The 26,645-nt window shown below is 42.6% G+C and overlaps 5 protein-coding genes and 1 long non-coding RNA gene across 8 annotated transcripts in view; 3 read left to right on the top strand and 3 right to left on the bottom strand.

Moving 5' to 3' along the window:
• LOC147800019 (acylglycerol kinase, mitochondrial-like) overlaps positions 1 to 2,285 on the bottom strand; it is a 22,430-nt gene extending 20,145 nt beyond the window's left edge. For both annotated transcript variants that reach the window (XM_087132519.1, XM_087132520.1), the window contains exons 1-2: positions 2,134 to 2,285; positions 401 to 440 (exon numbers count right to left, since the gene is read on the bottom strand). In XM_087132519.1, coding sequence (XP_086988645.1) covers positions 401 to 440; positions 2,134 to 2,246 — 153 coding nt within the window. In that variant the 5' untranslated portion in view covers positions 2,247 to 2,285. The remainder of the gene's footprint in view (positions 1 to 400; positions 441 to 2,133) is intronic.
• Positions 2,285 to 13,731, top strand: LOC110976104 (major facilitator superfamily domain-containing protein 8-like). Of its 2 annotated transcripts, none has more exons than XM_087132515.1 (15): positions 2,285 to 2,966; positions 5,209 to 5,369; positions 5,764 to 5,882; positions 6,029 to 6,049; positions 6,428 to 6,528; positions 6,836 to 6,879; positions 8,136 to 8,379; positions 8,734 to 8,847; positions 9,122 to 9,249; positions 9,645 to 9,798; positions 10,091 to 10,232; positions 10,675 to 10,806; positions 11,378 to 11,496; positions 11,825 to 12,150; positions 12,521 to 13,731. In XM_087132515.1, the coding sequence occupies exons 2-15, from the start codon at positions 5,238 to 5,240 to the stop codon at positions 12,857 to 12,859; spliced, it is 2,115 nt and encodes a 704-aa protein (XP_086988641.1). In that variant the 5' UTR covers positions 2,285 to 2,966; positions 5,209 to 5,237; the 3' UTR covers positions 12,860 to 13,731. The 2 variants fall into 2 exon arrangements, with proteins under 2 accessions (XP_086988641.1, XP_086988640.1); XM_087132514.1 differs by lacking the exon at positions 2,285 to 2,966 and adding an exon at positions 4,675 to 4,814.
• LOC147800017 (uncharacterized) lies at positions 4,002 to 26,645 on the bottom strand. The gene is made up of 3 exons (XR_015424221.1): positions 26,433 to 26,645; positions 25,224 to 25,329; positions 4,002 to 5,408 (listed from the first exon to the last, which is right to left on the bottom strand). It is a non-coding gene; the product is annotated as an uncharacterized LOC147800017 (long non-coding RNA).
• LOC110976105 (uncharacterized) lies at positions 14,875 to 17,280 on the bottom strand. Its single transcript, XM_022229114.2, has one exon. It carries the CDS (start codon positions 16,721 to 16,723, stop codon positions 15,734 to 15,736), a length of 990 nt encoding a protein of 329 aa, XP_022084806.2. The 5' UTR covers positions 16,724 to 17,280; the 3' UTR covers positions 14,875 to 15,733.
• Positions 18,526 to 20,807, top strand: LOC110976106 (uncharacterized). Its single transcript, XM_022229115.2, has one exon. It carries the CDS (start codon positions 18,670 to 18,672, stop codon positions 19,390 to 19,392), a length of 723 nt encoding a protein of 240 aa, XP_022084807.1. The 5' UTR covers positions 18,526 to 18,669; the 3' UTR covers positions 19,393 to 20,807.
• LOC147800018 (heat shock protein Hsp-16.1/Hsp-16.11-like) lies at positions 22,570 to 24,570 on the top strand. The gene has a single exon (XM_087132524.1). It carries the CDS (start codon positions 22,732 to 22,734, stop codon positions 23,398 to 23,400), a length of 669 nt encoding a protein of 222 aa, XP_086988650.1. The 5' UTR covers positions 22,570 to 22,731; the 3' UTR covers positions 23,401 to 24,570.

Here is a 26,645-nt window from a genome sequence, read left to right as displayed (position 1 = left end):
TCGCGACTGGTCTTGTGCATGGTCTCGTGACTGGTCTTGTGCATGGTCTTGCGCATGGTCTTGACTACAACACTGGATTATATGTACATGTATGTAGTATGTGGAGTTACTGTACATCAGGTGTGTAGAGTCACCCTTCACAAGCCAGCACTTAGGCTGTTAAATCCACTGAACCATGACAGATACAGACAAGAAGGAGAAGAAAGTTAACTCTCATTTCATCAAATCATAAAGAAATAAACATCTGAATTCTGATCTTGACAGTTTCTTTGAATTTGTCTAGAATGATTTGGAAGAAACTCCTGGTCCTACACCTTGAAAGACCATTTGTTTTTCATATGTGATTCCAGCTATGCATAATGCATGTCTCAAACAATACATGCACTGCTCAGATACTTACAATTGCTCTCCGGCAGAACTCTTCCCTCAAAAGGTTAGCCCTGTAATTGATGAGAAACAATATTAACTGTGCAACATGTATTCCTAAGTACCAAAGACAGACTGAGCTCTCTGATTGCTACAGAGGATGAAAGGCCACTTGTTCAGGTAAGTGCAAGATTATTTTTCTGAAAAGAAGGCTAGATTTTGATTTTTGAGGGCCATTTAGGGGCACCATGTAAAAGCACAGTGTATAATTGGAACTCCAAAATGATGCAACCAATAAACATCTACTTTCTAGGTTGTGATACATCATGATGAAGTGGTATTATCTCCCTCAATCAATGATTTTTCATTAACATTTTTCTAATTGATGCCTGAGTGATGATATTTGAACTTGATGCCTTCATGGTAATATGACTTTTGCCAACTGTACTTTAGCTGGGCCCAGCGCTGTACAGTGCGACCAAACAGTCTCATTTGTGCCCCAAAAATAACGTTGTGCGAAAAAATGTTTAATTCTTATCGCCAATGGCAACCATGATTTGTGCCTGTTCATCACCCACCTTGTCAGTCATATTTCATGAATGATCACTGCCCAGTTTTGTCCTATGTGCACTGCGGACCGAGCAACGTGTCTCTATATACAATCACACGGTTTTTCTCTGTCTTACTGTGTACACAGCATGATCTCAAGTTAACTGCAACATAGCTTACATACAGGTACACACACACACACAGGTACTAGGTACTCAAGTTGACAGGTTTGTGGTCGCAGCCTGTATAGAGTGTGTATGGGGAGCTGAGGCATTTTGCATGCTCATAATGCACTAGCACTCTACATGTATGCATGCCACGATTCCAGTGCCAGTCCAGTCCAGTCCCAGGTATGAAATGCTCAAATGAAAGAGAACAAACATGCCTTGTCTTTTCTGTCAGCTTTTTTCATAAATTGGTTGCCATTTTGGATTTAGTCCACAAGAAAAAAATTCAAAGCCCGTCTGTCCTGCGGATAATTGACAGAATGTTTCTGTGTGTTTTGTCAGATTGAGTACATGCAACTTGTGTATTTTGCAAATTCATATACAGTATATACAAAAATTGACCTGGCGCCTAAGTTTTTTTTTCTAGGAGCCAGTGGCTCCTCATTTAATTTTTCTCTGTACAGCACTGGCTGGGCCCACATAAAAGTGTACCATGTGCACATGTATGTGTACTTGATTGTAAGGTTTATACCCTACAATAAGCCTTACAGTTCTAGAACAGTGGAAGTAATGTATATCACATGGATTATAAATAAATATGGATAAAAAAAATGAATGAAAAAATTCAATGTTTGAATCTACAATCGGACATAAAGCATTAAATTACATTCAGTTGGCCTTCGAATAAAGTGAAGAACCTAGGGCTCTTAGTCTTATAAAAAATACACCTTTTTGACACGTTTGAACAGGTAATATAAGCCTATGCCATCTGTTAATAAATAGTAGTATGTCTAACTTCATAAACTTTGTATCATGGATGGCATGGTTGTGTACTTGTGGAGCACAACATCCATGTACACGTCAGGCCTGTAGTAAATTAATAGTATACCGACTATACGCATGGTGGACCCATGCGTAGCCACGGTCTGATGGCGTGCAAGCATGCAAGCGTGGCAAGTCAAAGGAACAAAGCGGTGAGACTGAGAAACGCATACTTTACTCGAACCATGAATATATCCCTGATTCTTTGCCTGAAAGGAGTAGAACTGACCTATATCTGTCTTGTACAAAGTAAACTCCCCATCCTGCAAGGATTACAGCCGCTGTTGATTTTTTCCAGTGGTTCCGTACTGTCTTTGCAACCTTCACAATGCGCGCTGCCATGTTGATTTCTCCGCACGCGCACTATTGAGGGCCCTCCTTTTTTTTAGCAGAACGAGGTCCTCGTGAGATCCCGGTGACTTTGAAAGGCCGGGACTGAGCAAACCGATTAAAAAAAACTTTGCAGAAAATTAAGAATTTCCACTGAAATTGGGCCTGCAGCATCAATGAGCGGAAAATAACTCTTGTAACTTTTGGTCCAATTGTTTCCCTTAAAAGTAGTAAAGAGAACCAAAAAAATTAAAGAATTAGACCGGGCACTTTCAAAGTCTACTTGCAAGCACGTAGAATAATTTCCTGATGTGAAGACTGGTCGTTGCCAGGCTTTCTTCCGGGGTGGGGGCACTTTTTTCCAGGGGAAAAATTTCCAGGTGAAAATCACTCATCCACAACGAACTATCAAGCTATTGATAGTAAAAGGGGGTCATTTCCAGGTATATTCAAGCAAATTAACGATTTCATTCCCTCTCTTCTGTTTTTCCGATTTTCTTCACTTCAGTCTATTTTTCTCTAGGGGAAGCTCCCTTGCCCTCTTCCCCTTACGAAGCCGATGTGTTGAGGCTGGGGTCAAGGAAAGAATGACTACACACTCGTGTGTGGGGAGTACATCTGATAGTATATTGAAGATCTCGTTTGATGATGCCCGCGGCCAAAGAGCAACAGTAAAGTTGTCGACAGCTGTCGAAGTCATTACAACCGCAAACGTCTGATAACAACATGTCGGTGAGGGTTCACGATTACTGGCTTAACAACGTGATGTTGACAAACCATGTGATTCTACCTCCATGGACAAACCCGTTCACTTGCCTCGTGTAGTATTAGCTATTCCAACGGCGCATCAGAGATGAAAGTTGGCTCACTTTTGAAATTATCCCGCAACCTTTTTTTATGTAGAGTCTGGAGGGTAGGCGTGGTTTGATGCTATAGAGGGGGTGTTACAAAGCACCATGGACAACATCGGAGGCTGGTTGAATGCAGGCACGTGACATAACCAGGATCTTGTGCAAGTTAAATTGCCAAATTAGCTTAGCAGGCGACTTGGAAATACACTTGAAAATTGTTTTCATTGTTTCTATCATTCAATTTTCACCATCCTGGTTTGGAAGTTATGAAAATTTGTCCCGTCCCAAAATTTGCAATTCACGATCCACTTTGCTGCCCGTTTTACGTCTATCGTCCCTATCACTTGTCCCAATCAATGTCTCAACATGAGTTGCTATTTACCACTCATTCTGCGCCACTGACTCCGTTCCACTCAGCCGTGTGCTCCAGGGAGCGAGCATCCGTTTACTTAGACTACACTCGTTTTGGTTGAATGTCACAGGAAGTCACGTGATGTCGCTCGTCTATTGCCGAACAAATGTAAAATACTCAGAAGCTGAGAAAAAGAAACGTGACTTTTTCTGACAAAATCCCCCACATCCCTGACAAGATTTTGAAGGACTAGAATGATTCTTTTAAATTAAAAAGACCCTGAGTGGAAACAATATTTATGTTTTTTGCGCCAACCTTTGATGAAATTGATTTGCCTCGATTTTAATGAACCTGTTTTTAGCATTGCATGCATTACACATTTTTAAAGAAAGTGTTTCTACAGGGTAAACAAAAAACATGAATCATTTTCTAAACTTTTTGAAAAACTTGAGTTGAATCATCTTGATTTGGCCGTATTTTTGACTGAAACACCCCGATGGCATATCACCACAAGTCCCCGGCCACCGCGAATACTATGACTTGCAATTTTTCCTGAAACGAAGGTTTTCAAATGGTGTGATTTTATTGGCCGCTAGCCGTGACAGTGCCCCCGTAACCCCAAACACCGAAGGAAACCGTAAAGTTGACTGTGTCAGTATAATTCTCCGTGTAATCTTCAGTGGTTAAGAACTCCCGAATCAGAAAAACAAACCGGGGTTACGTAATCGACTAAAAACTCAAACAAGAAAATGTAAAAAGTTCGATAAATAGATAACTCTTGGTCATTTGTAACCTTGGCCAAATTTTGGCGACTCGTGTACAGAGAAGCCTGAACTCCTCTTAAAAAAAGCTAGGACTGAAAGCCTAAAATCAAAATCCAATGGCTCCTTTTCAAGCTCTAATACACAATAGTTCCACTTCAATCATTATCTGCATCTGGATAACAAAGTCATTTCATCTGACGCTGAGGGCTTGTGAAAGATTCCCAACAAATTTGTTCTTGGCGCACAAATTTGCAAAATGGTAATTACTGTTTGGCCTGATTTGTGTGTGTGTGGTTTCAAGGAAGCCCGTCTTTACATAACCCGTGCTAGTCTTGGCTAACCTCATAGTCACGGTCGTATAAATACATGAGAAGGACCAAAGTCCAAGCTGTTATCATAGTTTAAAGATTATCAACTCAACATTCCGAATATATACTCCACCCTACGACAGCATCACTCCATTAATGACTCCAGCGCTCACTTTAGCAGTTTAATGAGAACAATAACACCTCTCGAGACAGTTTTGACACGCTGGGAATTTATGGCACGGTAGGAAATTACTGGGAAAACTCAGTGGCAGTTTACAAAGATAACAGCACAAGAACTCAGGAAGGTGAGATGATTGCTTATAGACAAAGCAGTTTAACACTTTTAAACGCAATCTTACAGTGACAATTTGTCTTTGTTTGAATTACATCATGCCTCATTTTAAACAGCAAGACATGCGTAAAAATGGTGATGTCCTTGTATAAATGACATGAGGGTTGCATCTCGTGAAATTGAAAACGGAGAAAATGCCTGAAGCTAAAACATGCCATATTGAAGAATAATGAACCATATTTCACAAACTGCATTGACCTTTTAAACATTGTTATAAAGTCTATGATGATCAATCAACTTCAAATGAAACGTTGAATTTTAAAAGTTTTTTTGGTAGTTGTGTTGCATTATAAACGTTAATCAATTGGGATGACCTGTTTATAAATGTATTGAATTTCCTCCGACAGTAAGTTGCTGTTTGACCGAGCGTGTCAAAATGAGCAGTCCGGACGGCCCCACAATGTCCCCGCCTCGACCCCGGGTGGAGTCCAACTTGGCGGTCAACCGGCTCCGGTCTGAGAGTAGACGGTCCCGGGCTCCCAGCGTGCTGGACAGAATGGCCGAGAAGGTACGGTCAAAATTCTCTCTTCATTTTGCCGCATCATTGCTGTAGAGACAGAGAGAGGTTACATCAGACATAAAACGTAAAATGTATGTTAACACTGGCAACATACCATGGTCTGTATTACGATTCTACATGTAACGAACTAAATGAACCTTGTCAAGATGGAACAGTGAAATTATGCCGCTTAAGGTACTTTGTGAATGACAAATTTTGTAAGTACCAAAACTCAACAGCACTGCGGACAGTAACGAAATAGGTCTGGTTTCGCCGTCTGGCAAAATTTAGAATTAGACATTAAAACCCTGTCATATTCGTCTGTATGTACAGATGGTTTTGGAAAATGTAGAAATTGCGAATGATTAAGTCTTATTCCGACTCAACCTTGGTGACCCTGCAGATAGGTGCCGATATGACTTTGGCTGCCGAGTACTACGAACCGGCACAGGGGACTGCGGTGCCAGAGCCGGATCCGCTTCCAGAAATCGATCAAGAATCAGGCAAGAAACTCTCCAGAAAGTAAGAGAATTACCCGCCGACGGCGTTCATAAAAAGACATACACAAACTTGTAGCTGGAAGTTAATATTGACGGTCCACAAAACTGGTACACAAAATTTTCCAATAGGCTAACTGCATTTTGTCTCTTTGTTGTCGTTTATTTCAGGCAAAGGCGAAAACTACAGAAGTAAGTGCCTACAAATTTCAAAAGCTATCGCCTTGTCATCTGCCATTCTTCCCCCAGAAGACCAACTCACTGAATAAATGTCAAACTCGTCAAAATTAGGCTATTCACGATTAAAGAGTAATGTAGGTCATTTGTTTTGGGCAAGTTGACTGTTTTTATCAAACACTGAATTCCACGGCCGTTGGGATATAGTGATCAAAATCTCCATGTGGTTTCATTAAAGCGTGGCACTAAACTTGGCTATCAAACTGGACAACAAAATTATCATTCAGATATTGTTTCCACATCATCGCCACTTTGCCAGGTCAAAACGCAGGGAACAGTGACAGAAAAATTGAATTTCGAAAGTCAAACTTTAAGAAATGTTCCTTGTTTCAGGGAATTGACGATGAAAGAGACAGGAGAGTCGGCTAAGGAATACGACTCGCGATGGACGTCCATCTACATTGTCTTCCTCTGCGTCTTCTTGTCAGGAACCGGTCAGTAAAGACAATCAACCTCCACCAATTTGGACATGGTCTCCACTGTTACGTATTACTGGGTAAAATCCTGTGCATCTAACACGTTACACCTTCCCTCATGAACACCGATGTAAATCTTCACATGTCAGACCTGACAAAAATCAGAAGCGACATCAGGATGGGATATAAAGCCGCGTTGTAAGAGCTGGCATCATAGTTAAGGAACCGGAGAACAATCAGTTCTTTGACGATTTTCTCTGTTCATTTGAGTGTGATCATCGACTGTTGGTTCACTGATACTTCTGAATCCTTTTTTCTCCCAAAGGTTTTTCATTGATTCTCCCGTCCGTGTGGCCGTACTTGCAGCAGGTATGCCCTCTTTTGAAGATGACTGCAGATACATGACATGCGTTTAGTAAGATTTTAGAAACTTTGCGCTGGCTTAGGCTAGACTAAGAGAAGGTTTGCGGGTACCCCAAGTGGATTCGATGTCTTTACTTTGCGCTGGCTGAGGCTAGACTAAGAGAAGGTTTGCGGGTACCCCAAGTGGATTCGATGTCTTTACTTTGCGCTGGCTTAGGCTAGACTATGAGAAGGTTTGCGGGTACCCCAAGTGGATTCGATGTCTTTACTTTGCGCTGGCTTAGGCTAGACTATGAGAAGATTTGCGGGTACCCCATGTGGATTCGATGTCTTTACTTTGCGCTGGCTGAGGCGAGACTATGAGAAGGTTTGCGAGTACCCCATGCGGATTCGACGTCTTTACTTTGCGCTGGCTGAGGCTAGGCTAAGAGAAGGCTTGCAGGTACCCCATGTGGATTCGATGTCTTTACTTTGCGCTGGCTGAGGCTAGACTAAGAGAAGGTTTGCGGGTACCCCAAGTGGATTAGATGTCTTTACTTTGCGCTGGCTTAGGCTAGACTATGAGAAGGTTTGCGGGTACCCCAAGTGGATTCGATGTCTTTACTTTGCGCTGGCTTAGGCTAGACTTAGAGAAGGTTTGCGGGTACCCCATGTGGATTCGATGTCTTTTACAAGAGTGCTGGTTCTGAGAACCGGTGAGTGTAAACTCGACTTTTCGACCAGGATGCTCTGGTCGACCTTAGGTGGTCTCCCCTTTAGGGTGACCAGAGGAGATCAAATCCAGAGGGTGTACCTGTAAACCATCTCTGAGTGTACGACATGTGTTGCCTACACATTCGGTTCGTCTATTTAGGATTATTCTAATATAATCCCAATGTCATATTATAAAATGTTTGACAGGAAGTTTGTAATATGTTTCTCTACCAATTCCACCGAACCATGAAGCCCCAATTACTCTTTAAACGGTATTGGTACTGGAAATTAAAGGGTGGCTGTTTCTTAATCCTCAAATCATTTTGAATTTCATGCCTCATAAAGCTATTACTGACATCAGAACAAAGGGTAATTATACGAAAGGAAGCCAATATCAAACGTACGTCGAATACATCATGATGGCCCTGAAACAGTAGGCCCTAATAAAAGATTCTGGGAATGCTGGATTGACGAGCTCTAGTCAAATATCGGTCGCACAGATAATTCAACATAATGTTATTAGGTCATTTTCTTCGCATAACAACAGATGATTAATGGCCACTTTGCAGGTTGATCCAGCAAGCAACACGAATTTCCTGGGTTTCACCGTGGCGTCCTTCGGCCTAGCCCAGTGCTTCGGCTCGCTGCTCTTCGGCTGGTGGGCCGATTACTTCAAGTCGGTCAAGCGGGCCCTGATCTACTCGGCGGGGCTGACGCTGATCGGCAACCTGGTCTACTTCGCGGCCGACTTCGTGCCGAACAACGGCCGTTGGGTGGTCCTCGCCGGACGCTTCTTCATTGGTCTCGGCGCAGGTGAGTCGTGAGAAAGAGTGGTCGTGAAATGCAACGCGGATACCAAGACGGAATGTCTTCGGATAGTGACACTTTGCAGTGTACTGAAAACCATGTCTCAACACGAACCTATTATGAAATAGAAAAAAAAATCACCTGTCATTATACCAATACTTTGAAATTATAACAACATGTTGATAATTCATATCTGAAACACTCTAGTCATCATTTTCTTGAACATGGGGAGAACGTATAGCGATATTCTTTTGGATGAGTTGCAGCATCGATGGCATTTTGTCAAAATTTTGCACCAGCTTTCAACATAGACTCCTGTCTCTTCTGCAGTTTCTCTTTTTATATCCCGTATCTATACAGGTGACGTTGCACTGGGCCGCACCTACGTAGCCTCGGCCACCACCGTCCGTGAACGCACGGACGCCGTAGCGCTGATGAGCGCTTGCATCTCGATAGGCTATATCACCGGGCCACGTGAGTTGCAGAGTTTTACCGCTTCGAACTTCACGTATGTCAAGCGTACATATGAAACCAGGCTTCAGCAACGTGTACTATTACAAATCCCTCACACTTCTTCAAAAAACTAATACATATTGATTACCGGACATGGTCTTTAATTAACAGTGACAACGACACCGACCACATTGTTTTTTGTCGTTTGTGCACTTAAGACCAGGCCAAACGATCTAGATCATCTTCGCATATAAGAGTTTGACACTGACAACTTTCCTTTACTGAATCGAAACAGTGTTACAGACGGCCTTTGCAACTATCGGCTATCCTGGATGGGCGTTCCTCAACATGTACTCCGTACCTGTCCTGTTCAGTGCTGTGATCGGGGTTGGAAATATCGCTCTTCTCGCCATCAAATTCAAGGTATTCGAAGTTTTATTCTTAGACGCTTGTTATGCCTCAAGTTCCCATGTCAGATATGGACAGACTCAGTAACCATGACAACTGTTATCCTCATCCTTTTATCTTTTATTTCTTCGATTGGTGTCATCCATCGTGGCCAATGTAATTGCTACTGTCACTTCCACTGTCATCCTGATCACCACCATCGAAATTAAGGTTAGCTTTACCATGGTAGCAATTTCCAATGCCTATCGTCACAGCGAGTGCAATTATCAGCATCACAACTCAAATGGCTATACGTCACCGTCGTTATCCATGTCATCGTCACTACTGCCCATGTCTATTGCCACCATCTTCATACCCAAGAGATGTAAATAGTCATCCAACTCACTGGCGGATTGCATTTGCCTGCTCAGGATTCCCCAGTGGCAGACAGACTCAGCGCCAAGCAGGAGGAGTCCAGGAGGAAATCCAAAGTGGGAGAAAACCTGGTCAGCAAGGAGGATGCCGACAAGATAGAGAAGGCTGTCCGCGGGCTCACGGAAGATGGCAACCACAACAACGGAGACGGTAGGTTATGCACGCGACGAGTAATCATGATCTCCCAGACAAACCTGCAGCGCATAACTTGTTACAAAGATGCGCTACAGCAAAGTCTGGAAGGTGAAAGTTTGTGAGAGTGTGTGGTGCGGCTGTCAGCCACTTGGGACACGAAATGCTTGTTATAAATGAAAGTGTCGGTTGGCAACTGCACTTTTAGCTGACATATGACAGAAATACGCTCCACACGCCAAAATCGATTACACTGAAAAAATGTGAGTTTTCTCACCATACAATCACTTGCAACCTTCCGTCTCCACAGTCAAGAAACGCAGCAGTACAACGAGCAGTTGGAGCCAGTCCTTGGACGATGAGGAAGATAACGCTAAGCTAGACATTGTCGCTGTCATCGTCATCAATATCCTTTTCTGCGTCACGTCATTTGTCTTCTCTGCACTTGATACGTGAGTTCCACACCTCAACAAGCACTATCACCCCCCCCCCAAAAAAAATCAAGGGGTGGGAATCCAGGTCACAATCAGCTCTATAGGTCAACGAATCATTGCTCCTAACAATCTTAAACGGGCATTTCTGGTTCAGCAAGTTTATAGTTTGTCAACCGATTGTTAAGATATCAATAGCCTGAACTAAGCACAACCCAAGGTACATATAATTCATAAAGATATCTCAGATCGCAAAACTGTGACCAAACATCATATATCCAACCTTACACATGCACATTGCTTGAGTAACTTTTCTCAAAAGTACAATTCTATCATGCTGCGGTGTTCCTGGTGGTATCAAAGTAAGAGTAGTCTCAGTTCAAGCTTGAAGTTAATGATGCGCATGCAGAGCACTGGAATGAGAAGGAAATGATTTTCTGATGATACCCACCCCCTTTTTTAGTGTTGGTACTGCCCTCGTGATGGACGAGTACGGGCTGATTCAGGACAAGGCCATCTTATATCAGGGACTTCTACTCGCATCCGTCGCTTTCCAGTTCATCATAGTCGTCTTGCTTCTCAAACCTCTGAAAAAGTGAGTTCGAATTTGCCAGAATAAAAAGCACTTTGTCCTTCATGGTTGGGATGTATAGGCAATCAAGTCTTTTCTTCATTAAGTCGCCATAGTTTGTTTAATGAACCTTAAAAAGTGTTGCCAAGTGAGTTGCCGATCATTCATGGTTGGGTTTTTGTTGCTCGCTTCAAAGAGTTGCAACGGAATTTAAAATGTGGCAGTCTGACGTTGAAGCATTTCAAATCACTGTGCAAATTTGCATGAAAAAGCATTTCATGTGATGTTCTTTCATTCACATATACGGAGAGAAACAACAAAAACTAGAGTAATGCAAGTGTGACGTACAGGCTGGACGATTTTGGTGGCAGGGAACATTTTCAGCGAAATTCGCTGGAATGGAAATATGTTCGCCTTTTGCGTAGTCGCAGTACAAATTTTGACACGACGTCACAAAATAACGTTCACGTGCGCTTCATTCACGCAAAGAGTGAACCACCCGTCCAAAAAGATATGCCTCTTATGGTATGCAGTCCTCCATCCCTGGTTTACTGAAGTGTGCTTTTTATTCTGTTCGTCTTGTTTAAACGTGTAGACTTTTGAGCGAGCGAGCCATCTTCCTGATGGGTTTCGTGATAGCCGCTGTCGGCATGTTTATCATGCTGCCTTGGGGAGACACGTTCCTCTCGGACATATCAGCAGCGGAGAATCAAGGTACCGTCGTGGCTATTCTGCTGGAGTCATTTCAGAAGTTTGAGGAAGTTAATGTCTCTTTGGGGTGAATGTGGAAAACCGGTGCAGGGTTAGCTTACTGCAACGATGTTTCAAACCGTCAACATTTCTTTACCAGAACGCCAGGTTTAGTGAGAGAATTATTGAAACAGGAATCGATATCATTTTAGATCTTAATGTCTATGTATACTTAAAGTAATGATACTTTTCCGCATGAAATTCAAACAGTTTAGTCGATTTCAAGAATGGCGATAATATGGAGTAGAATCGACGCATATCAATAGTAACGTCATCTTTCACAATGCTCTAGATTTATTCGACCAGTTCCTCGGAGGAGTAAATCCCTGGCCGGAAATCTGTGGTGTCTCCGAGTCCGCGGGGGCACTGTCCGCGATCCTCCCGGCCCAGGGAGCGGGAGACCAGGCCGTGGGGATCTTCAGCGGCCCGGTCGACACCGGAAGCAGCAACCTGACCTACGGCGTCTGCTGGGAGCTGTACGAGTGGTGCTGCTGGTCGCCCAGGCTGTACATCTCGCAGTATCTGATCGGCTTCCTGCTGTCCATGGGCGTATCCTACGGTTTCTGCTTCATCATGGCGTCCACCATCTACTCCAAAGTACTTGGGTTAAAAAACCAGGTCAGATTTTGCTCTGTGTAAAGTTTCAGCCACTTGTGGGCTCACAGTCAATACGTTCATGGCAACTTTCTTGGAGAAGATCTGTTTACCCCCCCCTAACTTTTCAGACCTGTATATTTCAGGTGACTGTAATCAGCAAGCCATTTCGTTTTCATGAATTGAAAGTTTCATAGTCAAAATGAGCGGATCACAGGCCTCATGGTAAATTCGGAAAGAAATTTAGAATGCTGGAATAAAGTGAACATCAGTACACATAATTATAGGATCGCGTATCTGCACCAGATCATACAAACAGCGACCTCTGGGGTTCTGTATGAGGCGGCTTTTATTTTCTGATTTCTTTTTTTCCCCGGTTGGGCTCCGATTTCAGGGTAAAATGATGGGATACCTGACTGCGGCCGGCTCGCTGTCCCGCATCGTGGGACCCATCTACATGGGGCAGATGTACGGGGCCTTCGGTCCGCGGCTCTCCTTTGCCATCATTCTGGCCATGCTGGTCGTCTCCGTGTTCCTGTGCGCCTGGAACTACTCGCGTTTCGTCCCGTTCGGCATGAAGGAGATCTACCAGGTCCACTTCTCCGACATGGAGGCCTACCTGGCTCGCCAGAACAAAGGGGAACAGGGGGAAGGGGAGGAGGGCGGGGCTTCGGGCAAGGACAAAGGGACCAGTGACGGTGTTTACGTCACGATCGAGGACACCAATCTGTGAAGTAAAGGGACACCACACACACAAAATAAAAAAAAAATCGGAAGGATAGCGGACTTCGAGAATTAAGATGTAAATAATCGCGTCTTATAAAGACTACAAGAACGAAGTCAGTCCGTCGGCGTATGATGCATCCTTTTCTGTGTTGTTCTAATGCGTACGGCGGGTTGCCAGCAACCGATAATGACAATTGGCTTATCCGGGATCTTAAAACTGTTTAGATCAACAAAGACGTTTGGTAATGACTAAGAGCTTCAAGCGATGCGATTCATGTTTTTTACAAAATTTTTTATTTAACCGCACTGTTCAACTTGTAAATGAATACAACTATATTTCATCCTCGTATAAAGGTTTTCCAGTGATAATGCGAAAAATACACAGGGGAAGTCAAGAAGAAAGGACAAATTGAATGAACCAACAGAAGCAGTTGATTTTTCATTTATTTATTAACACTATATGTCACCTCTTCGTGTAATTACTTATTCCCCGAATCTGTTGCTGAAGGCGTTCGAATGATCGTAACAGAGGCATACGAATAACTGTACCAGCTGTACATAGTTAATAACAGATGATTATTTGTAAAAAATCTGATATACAAGTCTCAGTTTAATTCACGTCATCTTAACACTCGAGAAGCCATTTTGTAACCATTTCTTCCAACTGGGACAGATTTCGCCCGGGGTCTTGGCAGTGAAATAATAGATGTCATCTCGTTGCTGGTCACGTAAAGTTCAAGTCCAATCGAACCTTGTCTTTTATCATCATCGTCACTTCGTATGAAGGTATACTTAAGTCGCACAGGTAACGGTGCATCAAATTCACAAACATTTATGAAGTGTCCCACTAGCAAGAATTAAATAAAATTATACAAAGAACTTGTTTGTACTTGCGTCCAATTTGTATGCACGTTAAATTAACTGAAATAATTTCAAGAGATTGTTATGTTGTCTTAGATTAGGTCCTCTTTTTTTCTCAAAGTCTCATGGACGTGAAGGCCACAAAATTTATTAAATCAACACGAGAAAGACTACGAAGCACTTGAAGTGCCCGTAACATGACGTCATCCTTAGATAGAACTCTTCATGTCGGGAGGCATCTCCAGAGCTCCGTCTAAATCTCCCACATTGGCTGATTTTGCTTCTCTTCTGGTTCTTGATAAAAGGAACGTTTAGATATCTGCATAAGACATACTTTTTAAACAATAAAAGAGCCTCAATGTTTTTCTTTTTTTCTGTTTGTTGGGTAGAACAAATGACTAGCCTTTTGAAATTTATTAATTCTAAGAACGAAGCGCGTAATAATCTATTAACATAGAGTGAAACAATTTATTGTTCTTTTAGCCGTATTATCCAGCATGTAAACAAAGTCTATCACTTAATCATCTTCCATACAAATCCTGTAATGGCAGTGCCAAGAACAGAACAGTTACATGGCCCAGACGATTGATACGCAAGGGACAAAACTGAACTAAGCGAGACAACCAAACAGGTGGATTCTTTCTTCATTTCATTAGCATTGTGGTATCGGTTTGTTCATTTACAGAATATTTCGGATTATTACATAATCACTTTAAAGACGCACAAATAACTGTTGTAGACACAATATAAGTTCAGATAAATTTTCCCCAGCTTGGGTTCAGTGACGTATCCAGATCTTGGGTCGAGGGAAATTAACTTTTTTTTTAACATAAGTGACTGTCCGAATTTTTTTCATTCGCAGAGGAATCTTCATACCCAAAGAAATGTGTTAGCGCCATTTCTTAAAAGCTGAAGCCGTCAATTCCATTAAAAATGGCAACATGTGGGGGCGGTGAAACTCCCCCGCCCGCCCCCTATCGCTGGATGCACCACTGCTCGAGTTACAATATTCGTTCCTCAAATGGATCGCCTCATCTTTGGAATAAACTCAAGTAGTTTTCCACAAACTCTTTATCTTAGTATCTACTTTTATTTTTTTTTTATAAAGTTAAACAATAACCAAAGGTGAAAATAAAGATATTCCTGCGTTTTATTAATCACTGAGATATTCACATGTGTGTACAATTTATTTCAGGTTGCAAACGTTAACAGCTAAATTTTTATTACATTTCAGGTTTCTGAAAAAAAAACTGAATGAAAGACTGAATAAAATCTTAAATGAATTGTTTAAAGAAAAAACATCACAACTGTTCTTTGAAAACTAGGTTTGCGTCAAAGCATTGTATAAACTGTATAAAAGCCTTCGATAATTTCTCAGTGATTTCATTCCACTGATTAACAATTAAGGTATTAACATAAAATGAAGTGTTTAAGCTTGTGTTTTTCACGAGCCAATCTAAATTCAGACTTTAAAAGTGTTTCTAAGAAAAAATTATTTTCTTACATAGAGCAACTTGCTCAAATATCCGAAAGTTTACAAGTCTTGCCGAATTTTACGCACAAGTACTATACATGTAGTTCAGAAATACACGAAGATGTAGCTGTTTACCGATTATATTTAACCTTCTAAAACTCCAGAGTACAGGAGTTCACAGAAACAGATGAAATCTATACTTTTTTGGAGCACAAGTTCTAAAGCAGTCCTTAGTACAAGTAGATTGTATTCTTTAATAGACACTCGATTTAGCCATTCTAAGCTTGATCGATATCAAAGTATTTACACAAATAAGTCAATTTTTCTAGAAAATGTTCCAGGCCAATAGTAATATTTTTCATTTTTTCTTTGGAATAGATGAGTAGATTTGATTAAAAATGGAAGTTCACGTCAGGAATAAAAAGCAGCCTCCCAAGCTACTGATTTCAATGGTGTACCTCGTAATAACTCGACCTCTTCAATGGAAATCTAATTAGTTTGCTGATTTTCTACATGGCAGTCACAAAAGTCAACGTGTGTTTCTTCCTACTCGTCTCTTGCGCTGTCTTGGTCGTGTGCATCACCATCGGAGTTCATCTGTTCCTCCAGCTCGGCGTCTGCTGACCTCTCGTCTCGTACCTGGACTATTCGATCGCAGATACCCGCGTTTTCGTTGGCCTCGCCCGCCCGTGGTGGCGCCCTGATGGTCAGCAGCCCGTCTAAACTCAAGGAGGCGGTCATTCTGCACCAATCAGCTGTCTTGGGCAGGATGCGTTGCTCCGCGAAGTATCTTCTGCAGCTTCCTTTGCGCCCTCTAGAGCCCTGCCTCTCTCTTGCCTTGGCCTCAACCAACAGATGCCTGCCAGCCAGTCTGACACTGATGTTCTTCTTCTTGTACTGCCCGAGGTGGAAGGTTGCTTCGAAGTCGGACTCCGCCTCATCCTCGCTGCTGGTGCTGTCGCTGTCTCCATCCCAGGGATGGGCTGGTAGATGGGAAATCAAATCAAAGCCGTGAGGCAGGGGTCCACGGCCAAAGCCGACGGCGGGACCGAAGCCTCCCCGACCGAACCCACCGGGCGGGCCCCACATGCGACGGCCAAATCCAAGGCCTAATCCACGGTGCCAGAATCCTCCGCGACCACGTCGGTCTCCGGGCCTCGGTGGATGCCGTCTCTCGGGACAGTCTCCTTCATCGGCCCACCACCATGGCGCACCTGTCGCCTCTTCATCATCCGAAGAACCATCCCACCAGTGTCTTCTTGGGTCTCCAGGCCAGCGTCCTGGGCCGTACGGGCCTGGTTCAAACCGGAAGTGATGGGCAGGACCACCAGGGAAGTGGCGGTGGGGTGGGAAGTGTGGATCCCAATCCTCCGCGAAGCCAGGCGGTCCGAGAAAGCCAGGGTGGGGAGGGTGACCTGCTAGAGGTGGAGCATGACCCAGAGGAGGAGGAGGATGGTGGTGACGATGATGATGATGTCGGTCTCGATGAGACTTGCAGTCAAGAGGACTCCCTTTTTTCTTCTCACTGGGTGCCATGTTGGGGCAGAGACCGTCAAACGTGCGCCTCACAGGGATGATACACAAGAGCTGAAGTCGAACGAGGTTATATTGCAGTAGCCTACGACGTTATAGTTGACGCAAAAACTTCAACAATGTTTTGAAGGAGAAGATTTTGACTAGGAGACTCTTAGAAGAAAATTACTTAATGAAACAGCGAACCTCACAAGATGCCTCAAACAATGATGTGCTACAACCCGTGTAGTGTCCCTTTTATGTAATTTTGTTCCTAGAAACGTTTTACATGCGTAACGAAAGCTACTGTTTCGTTTCACATTCGCTACAAATACAACTGCAAATAGTTCAAAGTTCTTGTTTCTATTTATAACAATTGATGGCTAATCGGTAAGTATTCTGGAAACGTTTCAGTGACGTTCCGCTGCATCACACGACAGGTGCATATGCAGGCCACGCGTCTTGTGTATAGCATTGACTAAGATCACATCTGAAACCTAACACCTCCGATAAAGAGGCAACGATAGACTCACAAATCTGTCTGTGCATTCCATAATCATTTTGCAACATTTCTGACAACTGGCCAAAAACTGACATAAATTAATTAAATAAATAAAAACATCCAGACACATATATATGATTCACATTTATATTTACAAACAAAATCAAACTTTTACATTCTCCAGCTCAAATATTTAGTGCCACTTTCTGCATTTTTATCACATCTCACAATTGCAGTGGACCACTTTCCGAATTGTTTTTGGAACGTGACGGCAACAAGGGGGTAAATGTAAATTTTCACAAAATGATTGTTTAGAAATATTTCAAACAACGAAAAATTGAGGAAAACTGTTTTTCTACCAAGTGTACGTAAACTTTTTGCCGCAACTGTGCTCCAAGTAACAGATGCTGATGAAAAAAGATGAGGCATAATCTGCTGACTTAGACAGTTTACACAGATGTAGGCAATATCGCAGCAATACATGGTATTCAAAAAACTTATTAAATATAAATGATGTACGTCGCCAAAACGTTCAGGCCGTAAACCACGAAGGGTCATAGTTCTTTCCTGGTGCCAACGTAGGAGGCCATAAACGTTCTATGCATGAGTCATACCGCCCGTGGATCCATGCATACGTCATATTCTATTTTTACCTTCACAATCAGGGCCCCCATGAAAAGAGCCGGAATCTTTCTGGAACGTACGGCTAGCAGCGCATGCGCACTTAGGAGGACAAAGGATAGAACGGTTAGCCCTCTATGTACATGTACATGTACTGTACATGAACATGTATTGTACATGTACAGTACACGTACATGTACTTTACTTGTGCATATGTACACTGTATTTTACACGTACAAGCATCTGCACATGAAATATGTGCACTTAGTATTCACGTAGCTTTATCTTTTGAAAATGTACATGTACAGGTGCTGTATAAAAATACGTGTACATGTACACGTATGGTCACTGTAATACCTTCCTCCATGAACAGGTGCAGAAAGTTTGGCCATGGTTTGACAAACAATTTATACTAATGGGCTTCAGTGACTAATAGCTCATGCCCTATATAATAGTTAATACCCACAGATGAATAAAAATACAGACTGCACGCAATAACACTCTGTAGGGAAAAACACAACACAGCAACAGTTCAGGCATAATGATGTGATCGCGCAAACTCATGCCATGGTTACATCATTTTGTTCCCGAGGGACGATAACCTAACCGATATTGATCCACTGCGCGCTGCCTCTCCACAGGGTTCTCGTACTTTCTCGTATTATCTCGATATGATTTCGACGCTCTATAAAAGCTGGCTCGCCGCAATACTAAAAACAGTTGCATCACTTGACGTCCGACAGTGACTGTGAAATCTAGCTTTTGAAGCGTTTCTTCCAGCATTTTGAGACTAAGGAAGGAGTGCGGGAATCTTTCTATCGACAGAGACTAGAGCCGCGCTCAAACTATGTCTTCGTACTGGAAAGTTGTGCCAACTTTTCGTCTAGCCCGGCAGCTCTGCCGAGATATGTACGGGCCAAAGGGGGTGCATCGGTTCTTCCGTGATCAGTACATGGATGGAGTGTTCCGCGCCTGGCCCTGGGCCGTCCATTCCGAGCTACACAGGTCCCTCGGCCGGGACTTCAATGAGATGTACAAGAAACACTGGGAAGAGTTCGCGAAGGACTTGAATGACACCTTCGGAGTGAGGATCCGATGTGACCAAGACGCAACCAAGGCCGATCGCCCCGACCACACGGCCGCGGACGTTAGCGACCAGGAGAGCCCATCAGCGAAGGCCGAAGCCCCAGCAGAATCCCGAACGGACCACGGCTTCCAAGTTGCGCTCGACCTTAGCGGCTTCACTCCTCAAGAGATCTCGGTGAAGATCGTCGGCAACAACACACTGCGAGTGGAGGCCAGGCACGAAGAGCGGACTGACGGCAGCCACGTCATGAGGAACTACACGCAGGAGTTTGCCTTGCCTGCAGACGTTGACCTGGACGCTCTCAAGTCCAGCCTGGATGCCGAAGGGGTTTTGAACCTCACGGCGCCCGGAAGAGGCCTGCCAGAGAGGGCCGTACCCATCGAATTCAAATCACCTGAGACGGCTGCAGACGAGGACATGAAAACATCGCATGGCGAAGAAGCAGATACGAGTGGAGCAGAAAAGCCAGAAGACAAGAAATGACTGAACCAAGGACAGTAAAGTTCAAGTGATGTTGTGGCTGAAGTCTTCTGACTGAGATATACAGTTCATTGGATAAGACTTTATCAAAATGTAGGAAACCCATTTGATTCCATTTTGCAGTCAGTTATGGTCACAGAGCCATTGCTTTCGACAAGCTCTGCAAAAAAGCTGACAGACTGGGTGAGATTGTAATTGCATTTAAGGATTGTAACACTAACCTTTCGGACAAGACAAGAAAAATATTGTCATAATTGTTCCTCAAAGTAGTTTGTTCAATGGTGTGTGTAATTGTTTAAGACTTTCATTTTTACGTTTTTAGAAAGTTATAAATATATAACATCCGTTCATTTTGAAGTAGTTTGTTCAATGGTGTGTGTAATTGTTTAAGACTTTCATTTTTACGTTTTTAGAAAGTTATAAATATATAACATCCGTTCATTTTGAGTGCCCTGTCATGCCAACTGCATGTTTGACATACAGGCCTAATATTGATTTCGTTATAATCCACCTTGGATTGAATTTTATTATATTGTATAATATTAAGTATCATCTGGATAGGAAATCACAACCTTTCGAAGGTTCCACTAAAACTGGTCCTTGTATCCTTGTAACTATTCAAAATAAGATTTCGTGAAGTTTTGAGATGATACGCGCTTCTGGAGGAGGGAGATTGGAAGTTAACATAAAAGACATGTGGGGTGAATACTACAGCGATATTGTGATCAATGGGTGTTGAAATCGTGCATTTGAGGTATCATACAGAGCAGACATTATAAATTAAAATGTGATTTTTGGTTACAGGTGTTTACAGATGTATGCTTGCAAAACATAAGCATGATATGTTAAACGGATCACGGACTATATTTCATTAAATTGTAGTGAAACCCCTTGATATGAGACCATTGGGTGTCAATCTAATCTGATTAAAATGTATTGTTTTACTAGTTTAACCGATATTTTGGACTTCTCTGGTTGTTACGCTAATGCACGTATGCATATTCTTGAGCAAAACTATGATGTCATCCTAGGCACTGAACCTCAATGTTGTTCTGATTTGTGCACAAAGAATTTCTAAATTTCTTTTAAACACCACTGTTTAAGTATATGGCTATGAGCCAGTTAGCAACCTTTACTCAGAAATGTTTTCATACAGCAAATCATTGGAGTTCACAATTTGAACATGCACACTGAGCACAGTGTAAAAGCGCCCTCGCGTGTCCGGAAATGCTTCGTCAATTTTGAATGTTCAACAAGTGCACGTTTCAGTTCATGTAACCGAGAGAAAACGAGATTGCACAGAGTCTTCGATCATCAAAGACGGGTACCGACACACACAAAAGGTGACAGTAAGAAAATGTAATTGCCTGGATCCGTCAACAGTCTTGTGTTCAATAAATTGGTTTAAAAAATAATAACCTGTGCAGATTTTTAACCAGTTTGTGAGTTGCTCAATAACAGGTGTTACGGTGCGAAATCAGTTTAATCCCTCGGAAATCATGACAACAAATCTAAAATGGAAATCTGACATGAATTGTTAAAAGAAAACATTGTTAGGATTAAGTATTTGAAAAGGCAGTCTCGGTGCCTCCATTATTCCAAAGATGCTCAACTGAAAATTACATCAAGCCCCTAGCTTTCCACGGTCCGTGCAAATAGGTCTGAAGTCTCCGCAATTGAACTTTACCGCGCCGACCACACAAGCCACGGCCGAACCGTAACAAGCCACAGCGGCAGACTCTCCCCGTGTTTGGCCGATCATCCCTGTACACTATTGTACAGTGTCCCTACTTCTCGCTGCAGCCCCGTCTTTTCTCAGTTCATAATGTGCGTCTCTTCCCCCATCTTCCTCGGACGAATCACTGTACCAATTCCCACATGGATCTCCGCATGGGCTCTGCGGGCCTTCACCAAATTCGGCGGTGATTGGCAGCACACGCAGAAAGCACACAAACCATGCAGTCGCAACTCGTGAGCACGTATGAAACTCTGCCTCCTCGCTGATCGCAATGTGAAGAGAGACAACATGGTGATGGCATTGACAGGTCTATGCATCATCTTGTTGACATTTCTGCGGATAGGCCCTAGTTGATTCTCACCGATGGAAACTGAAGTCTGGCAAACACAATGGTTTCCGTATTTCAGAGGGAAATTGAACGTGTTTCGGTAATTTTTAAAAGTGACTTGCTAACATTCAAAAACCATAATGATTCGGGAAGAAATTTATCCCAATTTCTTTTATGAATTGCTAGAACGGGTGTGTGCGTGTCTGTTCTGCATGGGTGGTTGGGGTAAGCCTACAGGGTTGGGATTTCAGGTGCATACAATATCCTCTTGACCATTTCAACAAACGATATACTTAAAAGACAATTTTCTGAACTAAAAAATCCAAGAAACTAAAGCTCCGACAAAAATGAAGCTGTCACGATACTAGCTTATCACGTTAAAAATATTATGGAAAGGCATCCATGTGTCCAGTTCCGACCGACGGAGTAAAACTTTTGCGTGGCTTTAATACAGTACAAACACGAACGCGATTCCACAAAAGGCTCGCACTAACGTAAAGAATCGAAAAAATGAGGGTTTGTTACTCTGACGTGATGATCTAAACGCTAGAGCGACGAGTTATGCAGGTCACGGACCTATGTGTACATTTATTTACTATGTTTAGCCACACTTGAAACGATAACACGCGTACAATGGCTGCGTGTCAACGATCTAGACATTTCCAGACGTTTCTTGCGGGTGGAAATAGGTCAACAGATCGCTTCTCGTATTTATGCACAGTGATATGTGAGAAGTGTGTGCGTGACAGGGTTAGTCCGCACAGTTACGAATTCACGGCCAATTCTGTGAAGAGCAAAGCCTACAGTTCAATCCACAATACTACAGAACATTACGGAGTAGACTTGCCCTCGAGTCGGTAGTTGGTCGGGTTTTGAGTCTCAGTCGGCCATTTCGGACCGAAGAACATGTGCACTAATTTTGCACCCCAGCATGGGTATTTTACGTTTATTCATTCCACATATTGGAGCTTGATTCGGCAGCTTATTATGTCTATCGCAGTATCACACTGAAAAGTTTCGGCTACGCACGACTTGACATCAAGTCTATCAACAAGGTATGAGTGCGCCGCGCGTGCGCGATGGATCTAGAACGTTCTCGTACAGAGCACGCATGCAAATAAAAGTAAAGCCAGACTTGTTGCAATTTCACAGAAGAAAGCAGCTTTCCGGTGTAGCGTGTGATATCCTGACTGTGAAATTCACTTGTTGAAGTGCTGGTTTTCGATCGCATTGATTAAAACTGTTTTGACTCCAATCTGCGACAGTTGTTCAAAGGATGTCTTCACACTGGAAAATTGTGCCGACCTTTGGGCTGGCCGACCAACTCAGTCGAGACATGTATGAAGACATGGGCATCCATCGGTTCTTCAATGACCAGTACATGGACGGCACATTCCATGCTTGGCCCTGGACAGCCCATTCCGGGCTGCGGAGGTCTCTCGGAGGCAACTTCGATGAGGTGTACAGGAGACACTGGGATGGCTTCACCCGGGACTTGCTTGACAACTATGGCGTGAGGATCCTATGTGATCGGCATGGAACCCCCACTGAAAGAGAGCGCACTGCCGAGGCGACCGGTGTCGGCGACAAAGCCCTGGCAATATCCCGACCGGAACACGGCTTCAAGGTTGCTCTCGACCTCAGCGGCTTCACTCCTGAAGAGATCTCTGTCAAGATCGTCGACAACAACACCCTGCGAGTGGCGGCGAAGCACGAGGAGCAGACCGAGGGCAGGAGCGTCCAGAGGAGCTACACACGGGAGTTCACCTTGCCCACAGATGTTAACCTGGATGCCCTCAAGTCAAGCCTGGATGCTGGTGGAGTTTTGAGCCTCAAAGCGCCCGGACGAGGTGAGGCAGAGAGGGCTGTACCCATCGAGCACGTGGCGGCTGGGGAAAAGTCGTCTGAGGCGCTTAAAGATGCTCCGAAGGATGACAAGAAGTAGCCTAACTCAATTACGGACAGTAAAGGCTGAGTGATATCGCAGCAGATATTTTATAGGCCTACGTAGTGAGTATATTTACGCATTAAGAGCCTACATAGGCCTAATTTACAAGTCACCTCCGTAAGGTGATAAAAGGCATGTTCACCATTGATTTTAGTTCCAGGGCTGTTGGCGATGACAAAAAAAAATTGCTCAGTGACAATCACTTTCAGTTGTTAAAAACTAGCATCATAGGTGTAAAAAAGCACGCTTGTGAATGTATCAACAAACTGTTATCTATCTCAGTAGAAGCTTTTTTAACATTTAACTGTTAACATTGCTAGCCTTTCATTTTAAAATAGAAAAACATCTAGGCCTATCAGTGCGATTTTTTTGTGAATGATTTGACAAGTGCATTGCTTGAAAGCTGCGTTCGGTTTAAGTTGAAATTATTTGTGAAGTATTGTACACCAGTGTTTTTGTAGAAGGCGGCAGCAAAAGACAAATTGAAGAGACAAATGAAAAACAATGGTAGGATTTCCCTTCCTATTGCAGCAATATAACGATCAAGGGAGAATGATCATAATGGAAGGTACGCAGGTGTATCAATTATTTTTATTATAGACACTAACGAAGGTTAGGCTTTGTGTCAACTTGAATTCAGTTTTGTTCAGTCCTGGGAGCATAAAAAAGTGCCACTGAGAATGTTTAAATTCCTTGAAGAGAAGTTGTTTATTAACAGCATTAGCCCTTCATTTCCTCAAACCGCTGTCATAAAAAATATATATGTGATTGTGATTTAGCGAGTACTTTGTTTTAGAACAACTTCATCGATTTTGTACACAGCCCTTTTGTTTCAATCAAAAATCATTTGTGCTGTATAAAAGATTTGACAAAGTTCTGAAATATGCCAGCGTTTTAGTAAAGACAGCAACAAGAACGAAAAATGAAAAAAGCAAGGTGTGGAAATGACTTTAGTTTAGAGACATTATGGAAGATTAGTAATGTTATGCATTCTTCTAACTTCAGTTTTGATCTGTTCTGTCTTAACATAAAAAATGCCTTTGGGAATGTTTTCTTTCATGACAAGTTTATTAAGTCTTGTTTATGTTAAAGGATTTCAGTATTTTGCAAGACATGTTTAGTCTGGCATTCACTTTTAAGACAAATTAAAAGTTCATGAGTTCCAAACATTTGTGTCATTTTGTCAATTTATTACACAATTCGGGCTCTAAGAAAGTGACCGAAATTTTACTTGAAATTATTAATTGCACTTTCTGAATAGGCATCTTTATAGTTGGTTGGTGTACTTATGGCATGTACAGCCATCTTTATCAAAATAGGATGTAACTTTCTTATTCAAGGTCGACTTTGCTGCAGACAGTTCGTGCTTATTCAAATTAGAATCCATCCAAACTAACCGATTCTTCCTCAAGATGATTATAGATGGCAAACTTCTTGACCATGGATAACATGCTGTATGCACGCACTGCACAATGTTTACATTGATGTTATCTATCAAGTTTATCTAGCTTTGCGCGGCTGCGTCAGTGTCTTACAGGTTTTATCCTTATGACAGCTCTCAAATCTAGATCAGGGCTGGAACTTCATACTTGAAGGGGCAAGGCAATTTGTCCTTCACAAAGAGCATCTGTATTAAGACAGTCAACTTGTCTGTGGGAATATTTCAATGGGTTTCAAGGTAAAGACCAGGGGCATCAAGGCAATTGCCTCCGATACCCATGAAGCTCCCGCCCTGCAAAATATCTTGAATCATGGAAGAGTACAATCGGGTATTTTTCATGAAATGGTCCTGTTGGCAAGGACTACATTCTATGACCTACCTGATTAATCACCTCCCCAAAGATTGAAAGATCGCAAAATTTGATAAACTCCATATTCAGCTTTTTAAAGCTCTGGAGAAATGTGCCACATGTTCACCCTCTGCATCTGGAAGAAAATGAATGAAAATAAGAGGCATTCTATGAGAAAAGATACCTCCGCTCCCCCGAAACAGGGAAGTGTACAAGTTACGCAGGCATAAAAGATATATTTTGGGTCTATACCTATTTATTTGTTTTGCTGTACATGTGTGTGCACCCAAAAAAAAAAAGATGGGAAAAAGAGGAAATTTGAAAAAATTAGATACTGTCTGAAATAGACCTTTCTCCTTGGCAATTTGCTGTATCAACACTTCTAAGAAATATAGCACGCTGCTATCTTGCACATTTATAGTACAGTAGTTTACAGTATACCTGTGCCTCTCTCTCCAAAAGAAATCTTGGTCTGTTGGATGTGGCAACCCACCTCTATGCTCTAGTTTTTGTCTCACATTCCACTCATAGGAAAAGCTTGTTATGTTGACAAGATAAAAATACCTTTGAGCAAGTGTCTGTCACAACTAGAATTCACTTGTCAAAGAGGCAAATCTTTAGCACTTTCATACGGCTTGTGAAAAAAAACACATACATCCTCCAACGGAATTCGAACCAATGACCTCCTGCTTTCCAGCACAAATGTCATACCACTCAACCACCGAGCTTGTCGAGGTCAGACTATCAGTTTGAATCGATACGGACAGCATTTGGCACCACAGTTAACAACTCAAATCTTGCAATGTAGTGTCGTCAATGAGTCATACAAGAGCCAGTTTTTACTCTATGACCAGAACTGCACTCATGGACTGTTTTCAGTGCAACCGTCCTGTCTTCTGGCACTATGAGTCCAGTAATCAAATCAAATCTAAATGTACCTTGAAATTACTTTGAAGCTTAAGACCACACTTCCGTCTTCATGCCATACGGTGAATACGAGAAATATGGCGGGGTTACGATGGTTAAGTTAAGGGGGCCTTGATGGCAATTGAAAACCCAAGTTACTTAAATTCTGCTTAAAAAGCAGAGAAGTCTGGACGCTTGGAGGACACTTTTAGGCAGTTTGCTCTAGCTGTCCACAACCCTTCGGCTGCATAAGGACTTTCTGACAAGTCTTGGTCATGTTGGCTTTCTGTGACTCAAACATTAGACATGTTATTGGGTCCATTATGTTCTTACCTCAATGACATCATACTGGGCACCCTCCTTCCACAGCCACCTTCATCCTTTTTGGAGTTTATATGATGGCATTCATGAATTTGGTAGTGTTCAAAAAAGTACCTGTAGCTTTACAACAGTTGAAAGCAAACAGAATTAATTTATCTGTGCAAAATCAGCGGTAAAGGCCTGTTTATCCGCACGCGGTGCGGAAATTTGTAAACAAATTAAAGC

Source organism: Acanthaster planci, linkage group LG02, assembly GCF_054643075.1.
Source record: "Acanthaster planci isolate LZ-2023a linkage group LG02, COTS_SCS, whole genome shotgun sequence".
In the NCBI taxonomy this organism is placed as follows: Eukaryota; Metazoa; Echinodermata; class Asteroidea; order Valvatida; family Acanthasteridae; genus Acanthaster; species Acanthaster planci.
The sequence above is the reverse complement of the archived record's forward strand: the minus strand, read 5'-3'. Positions and strand labels throughout refer to the sequence as shown.

Excerpts from the sequence above, each read along its gene's own strand:
- LOC110976104 (XM_087132515.1), top strand. The coding sequence starts at position 5,238 with ATGAGCAGTCCGGACGGCCCCACAATGTCCCCGCCTCGACCCCGGGTG. Across the intron at positions 8,848-9,121 it reads AGGCTATATCACCGGGCCAC|TGTTACAGACGGCCTTTGCA; the intron begins GTGAGTTGCAGA and ends GAATCGAAACAG. Across the intron at positions 11,497-11,824 it reads ATCAGCAGCGGAGAATCAAG|ATTTATTCGACCAGTTCCTC; the intron begins GTACCGTCGTGG and ends ACAATGCTCTAG.
- LOC110976105 (XM_022229114.2), bottom strand. The coding sequence starts at position 16,723 with ATGGCACCCAGTGAGAAGAAAAAAGGGAGTCCTCTTGACTGCAAGTCT.
- LOC110976106 (XM_022229115.2), top strand. The coding sequence starts at position 18,670 with ATGTCTTCGTACTGGAAAGTTGTGCCAACTTTTCGTCTAGCCCGGCAG.
- LOC147800018 (XM_087132524.1), top strand. The coding sequence starts at position 22,732 with ATGTCTTCACACTGGAAAATTGTGCCGACCTTTGGGCTGGCCGACCAA.